At 49.1% G+C, this 16,503-nt stretch overlaps 1 protein-coding gene and 1 pseudogene across 2 annotated transcripts; both read right to left on the reverse strand.

Annotated features, from left to right (window-relative positions):
• Positions 1-3,738: 3,738 nt before the first annotated feature.
• On the reverse strand, positions 3,739-5,095 carry LOC311324410 (peroxiredoxin-like 2C; annotated as a pseudogene). Its single transcript has 6 exons — positions 5,078-5,095; positions 4,783-4,851; positions 4,601-4,654; positions 4,400-4,505; positions 4,138-4,271; positions 3,739-3,869 (listed from the first exon to the last, which is right to left on the reverse strand). The product of its transcript is annotated as a peroxiredoxin-like 2C (transcript).
• Positions 5,096-10,930: 5,835 nt separating this feature from the next.
• LOC311324411 (peroxiredoxin-like 2C) lies at positions 10,931-14,451 on the reverse strand (the record flags this gene model as incomplete). The annotated part of the gene is made up of 6 exons (XM_084456868.1): positions 10,931-11,061; positions 11,329-11,463; positions 11,586-11,691; positions 11,787-11,840; positions 11,969-12,037; positions 13,999-14,451. The coding sequence occupies 6 exons, from the start codon at positions 14,449-14,451 to the stop codon at positions 10,931-10,933; spliced, it is 948 nt and encodes a 315-aa protein (XP_084312994.1).
• Positions 14,452-16,503: the final 2,052 nt, after the last annotated feature.

The following is a 16,503-nucleotide window of genomic DNA, read 5'->3' on the forward strand; positions in this document are numbered from 1 at the left end:
GGTGAGGTACTGTATGTTTGTTGTGACCAAAAATAGAAGAAAAAATCAGACAAATAAAGCCACAGTGTGGGGTGTTAGTTCCGAAAGGGAACGTTTTTGGTGACAAAAACAAATTCATCTCACATTATCCAACTGGGTGCAACCCACAGATAGAACACACACCATAATATTCTAATATTATGAGAAAAGGAACTAGAATGTCATGAAGATTCTAGAGATGATGTCACAGCTTTCTCCTATGACATAAGAATTGTTGCCATAACAGTGACAACAAACCATAGGTCTTTGGAACATTCTGAAGATTCATAACACAAACCTCACCAAAGTGCAGACACTATTGAATTTCCTCTGAACTTTTCTGACTTCCCCGATGGCTTTTGGCCGTTTAAAGATTCTCATTGCAGCTGTTCTCTTAGTGGCGGCGATCAACACTGAGCCTCCAGATATTGAGGCCTTCAGAGACGCCTTGATGCCTCCTATGGTCCCTAAACAATGGGCTGCTACTCCACCGGTTAGAGTGGACCAGGTCTTCATCACCCTCCACTTTGACTTCCTGGACTTCTCCACCTTCACTGAAACATCCCTGGCCCAGGAGACTGAGCTCAGAAGCTCTGAGGAAGAAGCAGTGATGGAGACCCTGCCCGTCTCCTCCAGCAGGACCAGGGCTCTGGGCGCTGGGACACAGATGGACACCAGCGTGTTCTGGGACCTCTCAGCTAAGGCCTTGGCTGGAATATCCTCTGTTGTGGGAGGATCGGCCCTAGCAGCAATCTGCTGTCTTCTGGGAGGAATCGGCCTGCTCTTTGGGATTACCATCAGGGCAGTCCTCCAGGTAGACTGGGCACCATGGAAGGGCTTTGAGGACCCAACGGGGGCAGACAAGGCAATGGGAGGAGATGGATGATTAAACATTGCAGTAAATTAATTCCTTAATACTAGTTGTGTCCTCTCCTCAGGTTAAAAGCAGAATGGACCAGGGACTGGGACAGGACAGAATGACGGACCAGAAGAGCAATACTTGTGTTGCTGAAAGCCCACTGGTGCCACGCCTTCAGCGCTGCCCGAACAAGAGAGCCAGACAGTCAAAGAGGAGGGGCTGAGGGGCCTGCTGATGACCATGTGACCACCAGCCCTTCAGCTGCAGGGAAGACCAGCATGACTGTCTCTCTCACTAAGGGAGACTGCAAATTAGAAATAAACAGCATATTTTATTGGCAAAAAAGATTTGCGGTCTGTACTTCAATCAGGAATCATTTGAGGCCCCATCAGCCAACACATAAACAAGTGATATTGCCTATATCAAAAGATGAGGAATTTAAAATGAAATGCACAAGCCAAAAAGATTAATTCAGACTACTCCTTCTTTCCTTCACAGTTACCTCTATAATCTAATATATTCCTCTAATATCTTCACCGGGATTCTATAGCAGTGCCACAATCACCATGTGCTGTGTGCATCACTAAGGGGATGAAAAGAGCATTAAACCAAATTAATGGGATAATCCTAATCCTTATACCCGCTTCTCTGGCGTTTTCCCGCCATGAACTAAACCCATAAAGCCCTGATATGGGTAGTGTTGAATATTGGTGATTTTCAGAGAAATGCCTTTTAATATGATCCTGTTAGCTATTTTCTAATTATGATGATTGACCTCTGAGTATGGCTGTCGGTTTGAGTGAGAAATAAGAAGTGTCCCTCTTCCATAGACTTATGAGATAAAGACATCTTATGATTGGTAAACTCTGGGCCAAACACCATTGTTGTGGTTAGAGATAAAGGCCTGGGCGCCGAGGCGGCGTAGGTTAACGTGACAAAACAAGGCCACAGAAGAGACCAGAGAGACAGTCTTATCGGAGAAGAGACGAGGGAGGGGGAACACTCAAACCACATAAGAACGTTGGAACGAGACCAATGCTTTGATTTGGGTTCAGACAGCATACAGAGAGGTCAACTGTACATTAGGCATGCCATCGTCTTTTGTATGTAAAACCTTCTGGAATAAATCGCTTTTGCTGAGGCTCAAATCCCGTGTTGGAGAGATTCATTTGAACACCTGAGAAAGGAGTCACTGGACTGTGTGGTATATTAGAGATTGGGGGTCCGTCTTTTATCGGAAACAAAAAACACAACGCAGAGCTAATCAAGGACAATAATAAAAGACGAAGAGATTCATCAGTAGCCTAATACGCTACACAAGATATAGAACTAATATACTGTTATTGAATGATGACAAGTGAGCTAAATCTGTTCTAAAGCATACATGTTTGTATATGGTGATGATGATACACTTCTACACCTCCATCATGGAGTCCCTCCTCACCTCCTCTATCACCACCTGGTTCTTCACCGCCACAGACAAGGCTCAACTGAGTATCATCCGCTCTGCTCAGAGGGTGATTGGCTGCAACCAGCCTCATAAACAAGGCCATGCTAGACTACGGATAGTCAACTGCCAAATTGGGAACCTTATAATATCTAGCTGCATACCTAGGACTGTAATGGGGAAATAATGAGTGCTGATAAGATATTGTAAGGATAAGATATTATAAGGATAAGATATTGTAAGGATAAGATATTGTAAGGATAAGCAATAACTACAATTCCAATGTACGTGTACCTGTAGGGCTACTTGTTACATATGGTGAAATAAACGTTCTGTTCTATTCTATTCACGGCCCGTGTCCCCCTCTGACTCCCCCCTCTGACTCTCTCCCTTCTGACTCCCCCCTCTGACTCTCTCCCTTCTGACTCCCCTCTCTGACTCTCTCCCTTCTGAATCCCCCCTCTGACTCTCTCCCTTCTGACTCCCCCCCTCTGACTCTCTCCCTTCTGACTCCCCCCCTCTGACTCTCTCCCTTCTGACTCCCCTCTCTGACTCTCTCCCTTCTGAATCCCCCCTCTGACTCTCTCCCTTCTGACTGCCCCCATCTGACTCTCTCCCTTCTGACTCCCCCCATCTGACTCCCCCCCCTCTGACTCTCTCCTCTGACTCTCTCGGGTCGCCTCCTCTCGCCTTTGCGCTTCATTCTCACTTTATGCATGCATCGCGAACATTCCCAAATCGAGTGGCGAGATCTCCGGTCTGCAGTGCGGAATGTCCGAGCTTTCAGAGCATTAATTCGACATCCTTGGGTTGATGTACTGGCATGTCATCCGAGGGACAGCTGTATTCCAGGGCAGCAGTTTTTCCAATGGTGACGTTGAGCAGGGCAAGTTCTGATCCTCTGTGACGTAGCCTAATGGTTCGGCCACCCCTCTGCTTCTACTTCACTGCAAAAACATTCTATTTGCCTCCGATTAAAGCAAGTTGCGTCTGCATGACAAATATAGTGACGATGACTGAATTTGCCTCTTGCCTTTGCAGGCTCCCGAACAATCCGAGATATGAAACTTTATTTACAATATCAGTTATGGACAATGGCATACACATCAGTATGGCAAATCAGCAGATTACATCATTATATTCCAAAAGCCGCGAATGGTCACAAAGTCAACATAAGCAGTCTAGTCCTGCAGTATTACCCCAAATAGTCCTAAACTGGATCCCGATTCACATCCACTACCGTGTCACTCCCATCCCAGCCGTAGACCTGTAATGTGTTCTGTGATGCCAAGTCTACGCTACCCTACTTTGCCAAGCAAGACAGACCATAACAACAAAGATGGCGAGAGCCGAGGCACACTGCTATTGATGCCGGCCAGGGGCGGGGGGCAGCTTGGCATGGGCTACAAGCGGGCTACACATGGATTATCCTTGGCCTGGCGCTGAGGTCCACAGTCCGCTGCACTCCGGCCATCTGTAGGAGCCAGGGGATGGGCATGTGGTCCAGACGGTTCAGGTCCAAATGGGCAAAATGCACCTCAGAGCCTGCGGAGCGAGAGACAGCCAGTCACAGCACAGCTACCACGCCGCTCACTCACACCCTGCTTCGCTCACACAGAACGTGAGCCTGTGGAACCAGGAGGGTCGTACGGGTCAGAGAGGAACAGCACCAGCACAGGGAGCAGAGGAGAGGTCAGCAGTCTGACCAATGACCTTGCACAGCACAAGCTGTGACATTTTTGGAGAATTGCTTGTTGCACACTTATCGTACACAACTTTGCGAATGGCATAATCACTTGTAGTAAGGCATTACCTGGGCCTGCTATGAGGACCCCCCTTGTTGAAGGGGGTCTCCTTGGAAGTCGAACACTTGACTGGTCATGGCCCTCCACATGCTCTTCATATGGCCCACCAACATGCCTGACTTCACATGAGGGCTTGGGTTGGCTAAACACACACACACACACACACACACAATGTATAAATGTGTAACCATAATTACATTGTTACAGTATAGTGGTACACAGCACACATTTGTGTGTGTAGTAGTCACAATTAAGTGCTGACTTTTTCACCTGATTCCACAAATACATCCCCTCGTCGCATGCCAAGCTTTTTGTGAATGCATCTCTCTGGGTCCACATAGATTTCATGAGGGTATCCCGTCAGTGAGCAGAACTGCTGCAAGACATCAGGCAAGGCACCATTAAAGGGATATGACACCCAAAATAACAAACAGGAAAATAAATAACTGAGCTGTTGCAAATATGAGATACCTCTATATGGCGATGGGCAGATTGTCCAATCACAATCAGTCTGATGCCAGCTTCCTGGATAAAGACATCAGAGGTAGGATCACTTCATAATGGGAGCAAGATTAACAGCCTTTTTTTAATAATTATCTTTCCCCAACCTCTATGTCCAGGTGCCATATGGTCCCCAAAATGCATGTGCTCACCTCCAAAACCTCCCGAGGTATTCTGCTCAAGTCATCCACATATTCCTTACAAGTATAGCACAAGAAATTCTGTTGAAAGAGAGTAATTGATTTTACTCCTTAAATTCTCTAAAAGCCTTGCTATTAACCTGACGCACCAGATCTGTGTAGAGAAAAATAATATAAGCTTGCAAGATCAGGATGGTCTAAGGCTAATTAGGGGCCTCAGTTCTTTCCCCCTACTATTCTCACTACACATGAACAGCTGCACCTCCAGCCATCAGTCCATGAAGCTCTTGAAGTTAGCAGAGGACACCCCCCTCATAGGACTCATCTCTATGGGGACGAGTCTGCCTGCAGGTGGGAGAATGAGCAGCTGCTGTCCCCGCCCTTCCTCCAGGCCCCGCCCCCCTCCAGACCCCACCCTCCCTCCAGGCCCCGCCCCTCCAGGCCCCGCCCTCCCCCCGGCCCCGCCCTCCCTCCCTCCAGGCCCCACTCTACCTCCAGGCCCTGCTCCCTCCAGGCCCCGCCCTCCCTCCAGGCCCAACCCTCCCTCCAGGCCCCGCCCCCTCCAGGCCCCGCCCTCTCTCCAGGCCCCGCCCTCCCCCGGCCCCGCCCTCCCTCCAGGCCCAACCCTCCCTCCAGGCCCCACCCCCTTCAGGCCCCGCCCTCACCCCGGCCCCGCCCTCCCTCCAGGCCCCACCCTACCTCCAGGCCCTGCCCCCTCCAGGCCCCGCCCTCCCTCCAGACCCCGCCCTCCCTCCAGGCCCTGCCCCCTCCAGGCCCCGCCCTCCCTCCAGGCCCTGCCCCCTCCAGGCCCCGCCCTCACTCCAGGCCCCGCCCTCCCCCAGGCCCCGCCCTCCCTCCAGACCCCGCCCTCCATCCAGGCCCCGCCCCCTACAGGCCCCGCCCTCCCTCCAGGCTCTGCATGATTTCAGGGCGCTGAAGCGGGCCAGAAAGATCATGGCCGACCCCTCCCACCGGGCTATGGCCTCTTCACACCGCCCCCCTCTGGCAGGAGGCTGCGGTCCTCACAGACTAAAACTGTCCGACACAGGAACAGCCTTTTCCCCTCGGCCATCAGCCTCATCAACAAGGCTCCCCTCTGACTCTCTCCCCTCTGCCTCTCTCCCCTCTAACTCTCTCCCCTCTGACTCTCTCCCCTCTGACTCTCTCCCCTCTGACTCTCTCCCCTCTGAGTCTCTCTCCTCTGACTCTCTCCCCTCTGACTCTCTCTCCTCTGACTCTCTCCCCTCTGACTCTCTCTCCTCTGACTCTCTCCCCTCTGACTCTCTCCTCTGACTCTCTCCCCTCTGACTCTCTCCCCTCTGACTCTCTCCCCTCTGACTCTCTCCCCTCTGACTCTCTCCTCTGACTCTCTCCCCTCTGACTCTCTCCCCTCTGACTCTCTACTCTCTGACTCTCTCCCCTCTGACTCTCTCCGCTCTGACACTCTCCCCTCTGACTCTCTCTCCTCTGACTCTCTCCTCTGACTCTCTCCCCCGCCCCCTGCATCTTTGCACTATACTGACTACTGCACTCACTCTTTTGTAGTCCAATTGCACTGCTAGTTTTGCACTGTGTTTGTATCTTGCACTGTCCTGTCCTGTCCTTGCACTTGTCCATTATTGTATTGTTGTAAAGCACCACAGTGTTGCAAAAAAAAAATCCTATTTAGGCTATGTTTAGTACAAATGTCAACAAATGAATTCTGATTCTGACCTGGTCCTAGATCTGTGATTGGAGGCTGCAGGCAAAGCTGCAAAAATGAAGTCTCCGACGCAAATTCAGGCGAGGCACGTACGTCACGGCCGGGGTGGTCAGCAGAGGTTAATCAGTCACGCATGACGCCAGCACCAGCTGACTGTAGCTGTCATAGCATTGGTCAGCTCACTAGAGCGCATGTATTTAAGCTGTCAAAACATGTCATTGTTCGCGCTTGCCATTACTGCTGGTTGTGCATTGCATGCTCGCCCCGCCTCCTCCCCTGCTCCTCCTGCGTATGTCGATGTCATCTGTTGTCATCGTTGCTCTCTGTCCGGGGTAGTCTGTCAGGTATTCCACTAGCGTCGGCTAGTGGATGCCAGAGTAGCCGCTAGCTGGTCTCTGTGGCTTTCCGTGGTGAACGTGGGCCGCTACGTCTCCGAATGGCTATCCAGCGGTCCCTCCGGGCGCCATGGACGCAGAGACACTAGGCTGTATCTCCCGCGGAACCCACGAAGCGTCGGCCCGTGGGGACCAGGGACTATAATGTACAGCAGTCCTCCTGTGGCACTCTTTGACGGTCTTAGTGGGCTGAGTTACCTCCAAGCGTCTTTCCGATCGCGGCCCACTCTGATCGTCATTGAGGCAGGGGGCTAGATGCCGTTCCCCCTTCCTGGCTCTCTGGGCCAAGCGGCCCAGAGGGGGGGGGAACACCTAGATTGCCTACCCCTGCTAACGCGCTTTCCACGCCGGTGGAGCGCTTTCCACGACGGTGGAAGGCAGGGGGCCCCCCGGACAGAGCACACCGCCAAAATTCATATGCTATGTATTATGCCGCTTGTATAATAAATGTTCAAACTTGACAAAAGTGATCTCGACTGAATGTAAGTAAGTAAGTAAGCAAATATTCATTGGCTCTACTCAAAAGTGAATCATCCAGTTCATAACCTGCTCGAGATTATCATGACTACTGTATGTTACTATATTTATAAATTCAGAATTATTGCTTATGCTTTCATAAGGATGAAAGATGGAACATGAGGTCACTTTGTCCCTGTAGGAAAATAAATTGTATTAGAAAAAATATTGTAGGTAAAGGTGAGGTACTGTATGTTTGTTGTGACCAAAAATAGAAAAAAAAAATCAGACAAATAAAGCCACAGTGTAGTGTGTTAGTTCCGAAAGGGAACGTTTTCGGTGACAAAAACAAATTAATCTCACATTATCCAACTGGGTGCACCCCACAGATAGAACACACACCATAATATTCTAATATGATGAGAAAAGGAACTAAAATATCATGAAGATTCTAGAGATGATGTCACAGCTTTCTCCTATGACATAAGAATTGTTGCCATAACAATGACAACAAACCATAGGTCTTTGGAACATTCTGAAGATTCATAACACAAACCTCACCAAAGTGCAGACACTATTGAATTTCCTCTGAACTTTTCTGACTTCCCCAATGGCTTTTGGCCGTTTAAAGATTCTCATTGCAGCTGTTCTCCTAGTGGCGGCGATCAAGACTGAGCCTCCAGATATTGAGGCCTTCAGAGACGCCTTGATGCCTCCTATGGTCCCTAAACAATGGGCTGCTACTCCACCGGTTAGAGTGGACCAGGTCTTCATCACCCTCCACTTTGACTTCCTGGACTTCTCCACCTTCACTGAAACATCCCTGGCCCAGGAGACTGAGCTCAGAAGCTCTGAGGAAGAAGCAGTGATGGAGACCCTGCCCGTCTCCTCCAGCAGGACCAGGGCTCTGGGCGCTGGGACACAGATGGACACCAGCATGTTCTGGGACCTCTCAGCTAAGGCCTTGGATGGAATATCCTCTGTTGTGGGAGGACCGGCCCTAGCAGCAATCTGCTGTCTTCTGGGAGGAATCGGCCTGCTCTTTGGGATTACCATCAGGGCAGTCCTCCAGGTAGACTGGGCACCATGGAAGGGCTTTGAGGACCCAGGGGGGGCCGACAAGGCAATGGGAGGAGATGGATGATTAAACATTGCAGTAATTTAATTCCTTAATAATAGTTGTGTCCTCTCCTCAGGTTAAAAGCAGAATGGACCAGGGACTGGGACAGGACAGAATGACGGACCAGAAGAGTAATACTTGTGTTGCTGAAAGCCCACTGGTGCCACGCCTTCAGCGCTGCCCGAACAAGAGAGCCAGACAGTCAAAGAGGAGGGGCCGAGGGGCCTGCTGATGACCATGTGACCACCAGCCCTTCAGCTGCAGGGAAGACCAGCATGACAGTCTCTCTCACTAAGGGAGACTGCAAATTAGAAATAAACAGCATATTTTATTGGCAAAAAAGATTTGCGGTCTGTACTTCAATCAGGAATCATTTGAGGCCCCATTAGCCAACACATAAACAAGTGATATTGCCTATATCAAAAGATGAGGAATTTAAAATGAAATGCACAAGCCAAAAAGATTAATTCAGACTACTCCTTCTTTCCTTCACAGTTACCTCTATAATCTAATCTATGCCTCTAATATCTGCACCGGGATTCTATAGCAGTGCCACAATCACCATGTGCTGTGTGCATCACTAAGGGGATGAAAAGAGCATTAAACCAAATGAATGGGATAATCCTAATCCTTATACCCGCTTCTCTGGCGTTTTCCCTCCATGAACTAAACCCATAAAGCCCTGATATGGGTAGCCTAATACACTACACAACATAAAGAACTGATATGCTGTTATTGAATGATGACAAGTGAGCTAAATCTGTTCTAAAGCATACATGTTTGTATATGGTGATGATGACACACTTCTACACCTCCATCATGGAGTCCCTCCTCACCTCCTCCATCACCACCTGGTTCTTCACCGCCACAGACAAGGCTCAACTGAGTATCATCCGCTCTGCTCAGAGGCTGATTGGCTGCAACCACCCTCATAAACAAGGCCATGCTAGACTACGGATAGTCAATTGCCAAATTGGGAACCTTATAATAACTAGCTGCGTACCTAGGACTGTAATGGGGAAATAATGAGTGCTGATAAGTTATTGTAAGGATAAGATATTATAAGGATAAGATATTGTAAGGATAAGATATTGTAAGGATAAGATATTGTAAGGATAAGCAATAACTACAACTCCAATGTACGTGTACCTGTAGGGCTACTTGTTACATATGGTGAAATAAACGTTCTGTTCTATTCTATTCACGGCCCGTGTCCCCCTCTGACTTCCCCCTCTGACTCTCTCCCTTCTGACTCCCCCCTCTGACTCTCTCCCTTCTGACTCCCCCCTCTGACTCTCTCCCTTCTGACTTCCCCCTCTGACTCTCTCCCTTCTGACTTCCCCCTCTGACTCTCTCCCTTCTGACTCCCCCCTCTGACTCTCTCCCTTCTGACTCTCTCTTCTCTGACTCCCCCCTCTGACTCTCTCCCCTCTGACTCTCTCCCTTCTGACTTCCCCCTCTGACTCTCTCCCTTCTGACTTCCCCCTCTGACTCTCTCCCTTCTGACTTCCCCCTCTGACTCTCTCCCTTCTGACTCCCCCCTCTGACTCTCTCCCTTCTGACTCTCTCTTCTCTGACTCCCCCCTCTGACTCTCTCCCCTCTGACTCTCTCTCCTCTGACTCTCTCTCCTCTGACTCTCTCCCCTCTGACTCTGTCCCTTCTGACTCCCCCCATCTGACTCCCCCCATCTGACTCCCCCCCTCTTACTCACCCCTCTGACTCTCTCCTCTGACTCTCTCCGGTCGCCTCCTCTCGCCTTTGCGCTTCATTCTCACTTTATGCATGCATCGCGAACATTCCCAAATCGAGTGGCGAGATCTCCGGTCTGCAGTGCGGAATGTCCGAGCTTTTCAGAGCATTAATTCGACATCCTTGGGTTGTTGTGCTGGCGTGTCATCCGAGGGACAGCTGTATTCCAGGGCAGCAGGTTTTCCAATGGTGACGTTGAGCAGGGCAAGTTCTGATCCTCTGTGACGTAGCCTCATGGTTCGGCCACCCCTCTGCTTCTACTTCACTGCAAAAACATTCTATTTGCCTCCGATTAAAGCAAGCCGCGTCTGCATGACAAATACAGTATAGTGACGATGACTGAATTTGCATCTGGCCTATGCAGGCTCCCGAACAATCCGAGATATGAAACTTTATTTACAATATCAGTTATGGACAATGGCATACACATCAGTATGGCAAATCAGCAGATTACATCATTATATTCCAAAAGCCGCCAATGGTCACAAAGTCAACATAAGCAGTCTAGTCCTGCAGTATTACCCCAAATAGTCCTAAACTGGATCCCGATTCACGTCCACTACCGTGTCACTCCCATCCCAGCCGTAGACCTGTAATGTGTTCTGTGATGCCAAGTCTACGCTACCCTACTTTGCCAAGCAAGACAGACCATAACAACAAAGATGGCGAGAGCCGAGGCACACTGCTATTGATGCCGGCCAGGGGCGGGGGGCAGCTTGGCATGGGCTACAAGCGGGCTACACATGGATTATCCTTGGCCTGGCGCTGAGGTCCACAGTCCGCTGCACTCCGGCCATCTGTAGGAGCCAGGGGATGGGCATGTGGTCCAGACGGTTCAGGTCCAAATGGGCAAAATGCACCTCAGAGCCTGCGGAGCGAGACAGCCAGTCACAGCACAGCCAACCACGCCGCTCACTCACACTCTGCTTCGCTCACACAGAACGTGAGCTTTTGGAACCAGGAGGGTCATAAGGGTCAGAGAGGAACAGCACCAGCACAGGGAGCAGAGGAGAGGTCAGCAGGCTGACCAATGACCTTGCACAGCACAAGCTGTGACATTTTTTGAGAATTGCACGTTGCACACTTATCGTACACAACTTTGCGAATGGCATAATCACTTGTAGTAAGGCATTGCCTGGGCCTGCTATGAGGGCCCCCCCTTGTTGAAGGGGGTCTCCTTGGAAGTCGAACACTTGACTGGTCATGGCCCTCCACATGCTCTTCATATGGCCCACCAACATGCCTGACTTCACATGAGGGCTTGGGTTGGCTAAACACACACACATACACACAATGTATAAATGTGTAACCATAATTACATTGTTACAGTATAGTGGTACACAGCACACATTTGTGTGTGTACTAGTCACAATTAAGTGCTGACTTTTTCACCTGATTCCACAAATACATCCCCTCGTCGCATGCCAAGCTTTTTGTGAATGCATCTCTCTGGGTCCACATAGATTTCATGAGGGTATCCCGTCAGTGAGCAGAACTGCTGCAAGACATCAGGCAAGGCACCATTAAAGGGATATGACACCCAAAATAACAAACAGGAAAATAAATAACTGAGCTGTTGCAAATATGAGATACCTCTATATGGCGATGGGCAGATTGTCCAATCACAATCAGTCTGACGCCAGCTTCCTGGATAAAGACATCAGAGGTAGGATCACTTCATAATGGGAGCAAGATTAACAGCCTTTTATTAATAATTATCTTTCCACAACCTCTATGTCCAGGTGCCATATGGTCCCCAAAATGCATGTGCTCACCTCCAAAACCTCCCGAGGTATTCTGCTCAAGTCATCCACATATTCCTTACAAGTATAGCACAAGAAATTCTGTTGAAAGAGAGTAATTGATTTTACTCCCTAAATTCTCTAAAAGCCTTGCTATTAACCTGACGCACCAGATCTGTGTAGAGAAAAATAATAGAAGCTTACAAGATCAGGATGGTCTAAGACTAATTAGGGGCCTCAGTTCTTTCCCCCTACTATTCTCACTACACACGAACAGCTGCACCTCCAGCCATCAGTCCATGAAGCTCTTGAAGTTAGCAGACGACACCCCCCTCATAGGACTCATCTCTATGGGGACGAGTCCGCCTGCAGGTGGGAGAATGAGCAGCTGCTGTCCCTGTGCAGCTGGAACAACCTGGAGCTCAACGCTCTAAAGACAGTGGGAATGGTGGACGACTTCAGGAAGAACTCAGCTCCACTCTGACTCTGACTATGATGGTTCAATTCTACACCTCCATCATCGAGTCCATCCTCACGTCTCCATCACCACCTGGTTCCCCACCACTACAGTCAAGGACCAGAGTAATTAACGGTGGGTGATCGGGGGGGGGGGAGAAGGTGATCGGCTGCGCCCTGCCCTCCCTCCAGGCCCCGCCCCCCTCCAGACCCCGCCCTCCCTCCAGGCCCCGCACCCATCCAGGCCCCGCCCTCCCCCAGGCCCCACCCTCCCTCCAGGCCCCGCCCCCATCCAGGCCCCGCCCTCCCTCTAAGCTCTGCATGATTTCAGGGCGATGAAGCGGGCCAGAAAGATCATGGCCGACCCCTCCCACCGGGCTATGGCCTCTTCACACCGCCCCCCTCTGACAGGAGGCTGCGGTCCTCACAGACTAAAACTGTCCGACACGGGAACAGCCTTTTCCCCTCGGCCATCAGCCTCATCAACATGGCTCCCCTCTGACTCTCTCCCCTCTGACTCTCTCCCCTCTGACTCTCTCCCCTCTGACTCTCTCTCCTCTGACTCTCTCTCCTCTGACTCTCTCCCCTCTGACTCTCTCCCCTCTGACTCTCTCCCCTCTGACTCTCTCTCCTCTGACTTTCTCCCCTCTGACTCTCCCCTCTGACTCTCTCCCCTCTGACTTTCTCCCCTCTGACTCTCTCCCCTCTGACTCTCTCCCCTCTGACTCTCTCCCCTCTGACTCTCTCCCCTCTGACTCTCTCCCCTGCCCCCTGCATCTTTGCACTATACTGACTACTGCACTCACTCTTTTGTAGTCCAATTGCACTGCTAGTTTTGCACTGTGTTTGTATCTTGCACTGTCCTGTCCTGTCCTTGCACTTGTCCATTGTTGTATTGTTGTAAAGCACCACAGTGTTTAAAAAAATGTATCCTATTTAGGCTATATATAGTACAAATGGCAACAAATGAATTCTGATTCTGACCTGGTCCTAGATCTGTGATTGGAGGCTGCAGGCAAAGCCGCAAAAAGTAAGTAAGTAAGTAAGCAAATATTCATTGGCTCTACTCAAAAGTGAATCATCCAGTTCATAACCTGCTAAAGATTATCATGACTACTGTATGTTACTATATTTATAAATTCAGAATTATTGCTTATGCTTTCATAAGGATGAAAGGTGGAACATGAGGTCACTTTGTCCCTGTAGGAAAATAAATTGTATTAGAAAAAATATTGTAGGTAAAGGTGAGGTACTGTATGTTTGTTGTGACCAAAAATAGAAAAAATAAATCAGACAAATAAAGCCACAGTGTGGTGTGTTAGTTCCGAAAGGGAACGTTTTTGGTGACAAAAACAAATTCATCTCACATTATCCAACTGGGTGCACCCCACAGATAGAACACACACCATAATATTCTAATATAATGAGAAAAGGAACTAGAATGTCATGAAGATTCTAGAGATGATGTCACAGCTTTCTCCTATGACATAAGAATTGTTGCCATAACAATGACAACAAACCATAGGTCCTTGGAACATTCTGAAGATTCATAACACAAACCTCACCAAAGTGCAGACACTATTGAATTTCCTCTGAACTTTTCTGACTTCCCCGATGGCTTTTGGCCGTTTAAAGATTCTCATTGCAGCTGTTCTCTTAGTGGCGGCGATCAACACTGAGCCTCCAGATATTGAGGCCTTCAGAGACGCCTTAATGCCTCCTATGGTCCCTAAACAATGGGCTGCTACTCCACCGGTTAGAGTGGACCAGGTCTTCATCACCCTCCACTTTGACTTCCTGGACTTCTCCACCTTCACTGAAACATCCCTGGCCCAGGAGACTGAGCTCAGAAGCTCTGAGGAAGAAGCAGTGATGGAGACCCTGCCCGTCTCCTCCAGCAGGACCAGGGCTCTGGGCGCTGGGACACAGATGGACACCAGCGTGTTCTGGGACCTCTCAGCTAAGGCCTTGGCTGGAATATCCTCTGTTGTGGGAGGATCGGCCCTAGCAGCAATCTGCTGTCTTCTGGGAGGAATCGGCCTGCTCTTTGGGATTACCATCAGGGCAGTCCTCCAGGTAGACTGGGCACCATGGAAGGGCTTTGAGGACCCAACGGGGGCAGACAAGGCAATGGGAGGAGATGGATGATTAAACATTGCAGTAAATTAATTCCTTAATACTAGTTGTGTCCTCTCCTCAGGTTAAAAGCAGAATGGACCAGGGACTGGGACAGGACAGAATGACGGACCAGAAGAGCAATACTTGTGTTGCTGAAAGCCCACTGGTGCCACGCCTTCAGCGCTGCCCGAACAAGAGAGCCAGACAGTCAAAGAGGAGGGGCTGAGGGGCCTGCTGATGACCATGTGACCACCAGCCCTTCAGCTGCAGGGAAGACCAGCATGACTGTCTCTCTCACTAAGGGAGACTGCAAATTAGAAATAAACAGCATATTTTATTGGCAAAAAAGATTTGCGGTCTGTACTTCAATCAGGAATCATTTGAGGCCCCATCAGCCAACACATAAACAAGTGATATTGCCTATATCAAAAGATGAGGAATTTAAAATGAAATGCACAAGCCAAAAAGATTAATTCAGACTACTCCTTCTTTCCTTCACAGTTACCTCTATAATCTAATATATTCCTCTAATATCTTCACCGGGATTCTATAGCAGTGCCACAATCACCATGTGCTGTGTGCATCACTAAGGGGATGAAAAGAGCATTAAACCAAATTAATGGGATAATCCTAATCCTTATACCCGCTTCTCTGGCGTTTTCCCGCCATGAACTAAACCCATAAAGCCCTGATATGGGTAGTGTTGAATATTGGTGATTTTCAGAGAAATGCCTTTTAATATGATCCTGTTAGCTATTTTCTAATTATGATGATTGACCTCTGAGTATGGCTGTCGGTTTGAGTGAGAAATAAGAAGTGTCCCTCTTCCATAGACTTATGAGATAAAGACATCTTATGATTGGTAAACTCTGGGCCAAACACCATTGTTGTGGTTAGAGATAAAGGCCTGGGCGCCGAGGCGGCGTAGGTTAACGTGACAAAACAAGGCCACAGAAGAGACCAGAGAGACAGTCTTATCGGAGAAGAGACGAGGGAGGGGGAACACTCAAACCACATAAGAACGTTGGAACGAGACCAATGCTTTGATTTGGGTTCAGACAGCATACAGAGAGGTCAACTGTACATTAGGCATGCCATCGTCTTTTGTATGTAAAACCTTCTGGAATAAATCGCTTTTGCTGAGGCTCAAATCCCGTGTTGGAGAGATTCATTTGAACACCTGAGAAAGGAGTCACTGGACTGTGTGGTATATTAGAGATTGGGGGTCCGTCTTTTATCGGAAACAAAAAACACAACGCAGAGCTAATCAAGGACAATAATAAAAGACGAAGAGATTCATCAGTAGCCTAATACGCTACACAAGATATAGAACTAATATACTGTTATTGAATGATGACAAGTGAGCTAAATCTGTTCTAAAGCATACATGTTTGTATATGGTGATGATGATACACTTCTACACCTCCATCATGGAGTCCCTCCTCACCTCCTCTATCACCACCTGGTTCTTCACCGCCACAGACAAGGCTCAACTGAGTATCATCCGCTCTGCTCAGAGGGTGATTGGCTGCAACCAGCCTCATAAACAAGGCCATGCTAGACTACGGATAGTCAACTGCCAAATTGGGAACCTTATAATATCTAGCTGCATACCTAGGACTGTAATGGGGAAATAATGAGTGCTGATAAGATATTGTAAGGATAAGATATTATAAGGATAAGATATTGTAAGGATAAGATATTGTAAGGATAAGCAATAACTACAATTCCAATGTACGTGTACCTGTAGGGCTACTTGTTACATATGGTGAAATAAACGTTCTGTTCTATTCTATTCACGGCCCGTGTCCCCCTCTGACTCCCCCCTCTGACTCTCTCCCTTCTGACTCCCCCCTCTGACTCTCTCCCTTCTGACTCCCCTCTCTGACTCTCTCCCTTCTGAATCCCCCCTCTGACTCTCTCCCTTCTGACTCCCCCCCTCTGACTCTCTCCCTTCTGACTCCCCCCCTCTGACTCTCTCCCTTCTGACTCCC

The sequence above is a fragment of the Borostomias antarcticus genome (assembly GCF_949987555.1).
Source record: "Borostomias antarcticus genome assembly, chromosome: 23".
NCBI classification, from domain to species: Eukaryota; Metazoa; Chordata; class Actinopteri; order Stomiiformes; family Stomiidae; genus Borostomias; species Borostomias antarcticus.